This window comes from Scomber scombrus, chromosome 13, assembly GCF_963691925.1.
Source record: "Scomber scombrus chromosome 13, fScoSco1.1, whole genome shotgun sequence".
Classification (NCBI taxonomy): domain Eukaryota; kingdom Metazoa; phylum Chordata; class Actinopteri; order Scombriformes; family Scombridae; genus Scomber; species Scomber scombrus.
The window spans coordinates 10,940,399-10,946,398 of NC_084982.1; the positions used below are offsets into that span (position 1 = coordinate 10,940,399).

Below are 6,000 nucleotides of genomic sequence, written 5' to 3' on the forward strand. Positions count from 1 at the left end.
TTAGTATTGTATAGTGCCCTGTTTCTGATGTTGCTCTCTTAGTATTTTTTCTGCAACATGTCATATGATTGTGTGTCTTTTTTGATGTATTGGTCAGCCAAAGACAACTTTCCACCCTGGTTCACATTAAAGGTGTATTCTATTGTATTCTAATGTGCCAATTACTTATGGCAGTCTTTTCTCGCCCCTCTGCCTTTCTCAGGTATTGTGTCACTGATTTCTCTGGTGATCCTCTCGTACGACCGCTACAGCACTCTGACTGTGTACAACAAACGTGGTCCAGATTACAGTAAACCTCTGCTGGCTGTTGGGGGCTCTTGGCTGTACTCCTTGCTCTGGACGGTGCCCCCTCTCCTGGGCTGGAGCAGCTATGACATAGAAGGGGCAGGAACAAGCTGCTCTGTGTCCTGGACGGTTCACACAGCCCAGTCGCATTCCTACATCATCTGCCTTTTCACTTTCTGCCTGGGTCTACCTGTATTGGTGATGATCTACTGCTATGGCAGGCTGCTATGGGCCGTCAAACAGGTATAGCGACTGTGTGTGTGTGTGTGTGTGTGTGTGTGTGTGTGTGTGTGTGTGTGTGTGTGTGTGTGTGTGTGTGTGTGTGTGTGTGTGTGTGTGTGTGTGTGATTTATGCTAAAAAAAATTGCTAAAAGAAAAAAAAAAATGCTTTAATTGCTCCTACACCAAAATATATCTTTTCAGTACCCAAACACAGGGCTTGAGAGGTAACTCAAAGTTTGTAGTTTTGCTTATTCACACCAGCTGCAGTCAGCTTGAATTAATTTCAGTTACAATGATTTGAAAATGGTGTCCAGTCTGTGAGGTGGAAAAAATGATTCATGAATCCAAATGTCCTTGGAAACCACATCAAAAATGAATAAATGTGTGAACTCTTGCACCACAATGAACAAGGGTGATAGCTAGTGCTAGGTTCCCAGACATATAAGGATTTTTGTTTCCATCCATTGACTGCACAGCTGAAAACACACCTGATATATTGTGTCAGCGTGTGCAGCTATCTTTTGTTGAAAGCTAGGATACATTTGAAAAGGTCTTCAGGCCGTTCCACCATCCACATGTTCCATTTGGACAAATTCAACCCATAGAAGAGCCTCTTAGACAGGATGGCCCGTGAGTGGCTCCCTGTCAATCATAGCAAAATCTAACACACGTCACAAACAGATCTTAGGGAGGTTGACAAATGACATGAAGCAACGATGTGACGTCAATGCAATTTCAGCAAAACTACAATGAAGTTTGATTGAGAGGTGTTCTGGTTATCTGTCAACAGTAAATATTAGGTTTGGATGACAGTCCATAAGCCAAGGAGATATCCATCACAGAGAAGTCAGTGGTACCATGTGTGGCCATGTTCACACTAGCTTACAAACTGGCTGGTGGGCTTTGGAATATAATGTGTTTTTAGTGAAGCAGGACAAGGGAAGGGGCTTACTGTAGCTGCTCTAAAGCAATCAACAGTAGTCTTTTCTGACTGCTTTATAACGTAATAATGAAAAGAGCAGATACTGCTTTTGCACAGAGCTGAGGGTTGATATTCTTATCAGTCCCAGATAAAGAGGCATGACACTACTGAATATCTTTCAAATACATGAGATAAAATGAATGGTCGTATGTGCATTACTTCCCAAAATAACTCAGTGACTGTACTGAACAAAAACAATTTTTTGTTATATCTTAACAATGTAAGTAGACCCATCTACAAGGACAACACACAATTATGTAGCTTGACTCCACATTTCAAGTATCTTTGCAGGTATCCATGGCAGCGATTGGTGCTTGTAGTTTTGTTGAGTTTTCAGGAGAGACTTTTGTTTTTTTTCCTTGAGTAAGCTCTTGCAGTGATTTAGATTTACACTCAGAGTTGAGGGGGTTTACAGGGCAGGGGATTATCACAGCATTATGCCTCAGAAAGATCAGCTGCTGTGGCAAAGCCTAAGACCCTCAGACATCTCCTTGTTTCTTCAGCCGTTTAAATCCATGATGTACTTCAGAACTTAGTTAGTAAGTACCATAAAAATAAAGATTATTAAATAATTAGTAGTAAACACACACAAACTCAAATGGCCAAAAGTAAACTTCTAAGAAGGAGGAGTACATGTTGTCACTGCTGTCAGACCCGACTGGAGCATGTTCTCCACTTTAACTGTCATCAGCAGCTCCTTTCCTCAGAGCCAGATGGCTCTTTCCTAAATAAATCTTATTCTCTGTTTGGAATGACGTTGTGGTATCAATAAGCAGCTTTCACAAAGTGCTCTTCACTTATTACCTTAATTATAACAGTTTAATTTCAGTTCTATTAGTTTCATTTGAAACAATTACTTAGTTATACTGTAATTGTGATTCCACAAACCATTCCTAATTCAGAAGACCTGGTAAGACGTGTAGTTTCTTTGCAGTTGTTACGTGTACGTCCTTCTCTTTTGAACTCAGAAAGAAAGAATTAGAATAGACGTGAATAATGAGCAGGAAACCATGGACATCCTGTCACAGTAAGGTTTACAGAGGACATCTTTAACCCTTACATACTGTTCATATTCTGACTCATCATAAGTCTCTACACCAATTTACATTCATAAATGCACCATCAGTCATTAATAAATGTTTGATTAATCTTACAGAAAAAAAGTCACATTTGTAAATTTGCATATATAAAAATCAATTGCACACTTTTTTAAAAATGATGCATATTTTCCCCATTTTTGTTATACTGTGGGTCAAATGAGCAAAAATCTGGCTAAAAGAATGTGTATAGGGTGTTTTTACAGCTCTCAAGTATAAAAAAAAAAAAAAGAAAAAAAGAAAGAAAAAATAAAAAGGGTCAAATTTGACCCTGAACAGTATGTAAGGGTTCACTTACAACAGTTTACTGATGGGCAGAATATATGGATTTACAGCATGAGGGTCGTTATTATGTAGCTCAGTAAAGCTTTTTTCTTTGATGGGTAATATTTAAATATATATGTACACAGAATTTACAGAATCAAAAAGTGGTCCTGTAAAATTGTTTTTGATGAAATGTCCAATCTCATTCATTTGTGCAATCAGTTTTCTGAAGCTGGTTCTGGGCCAATTTACTCCCCAGTTGTCATTTTTGCATTGCTGTAAGTGTGTGAGTGAGAACAAAACTGATCTGAATGGACATTTTAGAGTGATGTGCAGTGAGCAGGGAAAACTCTACAACTCCTAATTTTCCACAATAACAGAAGCGAGGCAGGAGGGGTGAAGATTAAAGAAAAGCCATTTGTGAGTGTATTGATCGAAAGAGGGATGTTAAGATTCCTTACATTACTCAAGAGACAAGAAGTAAAGGTAATTTGTTAAATGTGTTTCGTGGTGAATGGTGTAAAGGATTTTTTAAACTTCTGTATAGATTTTTCACAAACACTCATACAGTATGGGGATTTTCCCATAATAGTCATTCTGTGTGCATACCACAGACATACTGCATTCAAATCTCAAAGATACGGCTGAATCACCAACTGTGAAGCTGCTTCATGGGCCTCAAAAGCCCCACATTATCTGCATGTCAATTGGTTTTTGTAATCTTATTAATTACAAATGTATTGCAGGATACATTTGGGACCAATCAGACGCCTCTTTTATGACATTGCATAATGGATAAGAATGAAGACATCTAAAGCACTTGAAACATTGCACAGTACTGAATATACTGCACTCGTGGTTTTCCATTTCTTCTCTCTACTGCCTAGAAACTGGATGGACTTTAAATACAGTATTTTTTTAAAGAATTATCAATCATCAGGAGGCAATCACATATCCATACATTCTTTTGGGGTGCTGGGTAACAGCAAATGTTACTCCTTGAAGTGCTTTTGTTACTGCTGCATGATAATGAGCTTGAAAGCAGGGGCTAATAAAAACATTTATAATTGATGCCTTCCCTGAAAGACAGATGACACATTCATTATAGTTTTTTTTCCTTCATATTTGAATTATCAGCATTGTTTAGTCATTCAGCATCACCCTCTCAACTTTGAGCGTCAGAGCATCCTTGAATGCACAAATATGGACAGTTTATGATTTAGTGCTTGTAAATTTGCTTTCATTTTTTATGCTTTCAAGTTCAAGACTTTGAAGGTTGATTTTCAATGAAACCATCAGCTGCCAGTAAGTTTGGAAATGAATCAAAAGAAGAAAAAAAAACGGGGGGAAAAACCTCTTGCATGGTGAGAGGCCAGGAAAAAAGAATCTAAACTATCAAAAGCAATCTCAGATCAATGGTTTTACTTTTGTATCATTAACTCTCTCTGACTTTATCCACAGGTGGGTAAGATCCGAAAGACTGCAGCCAGGAGGAGAGAGTACCACATACTGTTCATGGTTCTGACCACAGCAGCCTGTTACTTGTTGTGCTGGATGCCGTATGGTGTTGTGGCCATGATGGCGACCTTTGGACCACCCAACATCATCAGTCCCGTGGCCAGTGTGGTGCCCTCACTGCTGGCCAAGAGCAGCACTGTCATCAACCCTCTCATCTATATACTTATGAACAAACAAGTGAGTTTACAACATGCATGTGATTCTTTGATGCTGCATAAATTAAAAGTCAGAGAATTTGACATTTACAACAGCTTTATTTACACAGTAAAAAAAGACAAATTACAACAGCAGAAATCATACAAATGGTCTATTTAAATATCAGTTCAAGTGTAGTAAGAAGACAAATCAAAGTCAAGAGGAACACCCTAAGGCTGTTGGGAGTGAAACATGACCTTCACTCTTATTGTGTTCACTCATGGATGTTTCTTTTTTTCATATCCTCTTTTCAGGGCCACTGCAAAAACTTGCAGGAGGGGAATGTAAAAAATAAAACTTAAATGTTAACAATCCTAAGAGGCAGTGTGGTGCAGCATTTCCCACTGAATAAAAACAATATGTAAAAAATAGGCCTCAAGATTAAAGAGTGGAGAGAAAGAGGCTGTGAGGGAAAAACTTTATGAAGTTTTTTCTCATCTCACCATTCACCACTGGTCAAATATAAACTTAATGTTAAAAGTTGTGTGCAATGTCCTTTATTTAAAACTGACAGTAAAAGTGTCCTCTTAACCCGGATTAAAAATGTTATTAAATTCTGCCTTAAGCATCTCAGAAATAAACAATAGCACCTTAGAAGTTCCATTATTACTGAGTCCTCATCCCATGTTTAACCCATTCAAAGAGACATAATTAAAAATAGAATTTGGCACAATAATAAGATGCAAAGTTATCGTTGCCAGAAGGCATTGCACTTAATCAAGTGCCCTAGGAAAACTACTAATAGCTGCACCGCAGCTGAATATGATTTCCCTGTCCACAAGCATGCATTAAAATCTGCAAGACACCACTTAAGGAAAAATGATTTAAAAAGAATCTTATAACACAATCGTCTCACACAACATTAATGACAATGGTGTCTACTTGCAGCACAGTACAGCACAGACAGTTTAAGACTCTTAGCCCTGATCCTGATTTGCATGCTCTGTGCATTGGAAAGTAAATAAAATTATTAGAAATATCCATGTACATATATTCCGTGTTTTTGCACCTTCAGTGTGTTACAATCACAAGCAATAAAACATTTGATAGTTTATCTCAACAGAGAAACATAAACCTACAGCAGAGCTGAAAAAACTGCATGATTTAAAAAGAATGCTGAATCTCTTTAAGCTTTAAAAAAAAAACAAAAAAAAAACAGTTGCAGCTTTCTCTGTAACAGTTGTTGACTTAATTGGGTTTCTATTCCAAGAATCTTTTAACTGGGCATCAATCAATCAATCTGAAACTGGGGCTGGGTATCAAACCTCAGTACATTTTACATTACATTTTTACATGAACAAAATGCATCCACAACATCAAGTAGAATCTGTCGAGTAGGACTGGGCGATATAGTATACCTCGAGACCACTAACAATCAGATATTTCTCACTCTCTGATATCTCTTGTTGTATTTGGCCTTAGTGGGATATACTGTAA

At 37.9% G+C, this 6,000-nt stretch overlaps 1 protein-coding gene across 1 annotated transcript in view; it reads left to right on the top strand.

Annotated features, from left to right (window-relative positions):
• The window catches only part of tmtops2b (teleost multiple tissue opsin 2b), a 29,525-nt gene extending 23,525 nt beyond the window's left edge, over nt 1-6,000 (top strand). Inside the window, 3 exon segments of the mRNA XM_062432284.1 lie at nt 203-543; nt 4,312-4,545; nt 5,986-6,000. Of these exon segments, the coding sequence (XP_062288268.1) occupies nt 203-543; nt 4,312-4,545; nt 5,986-6,000 (590 nt within the window).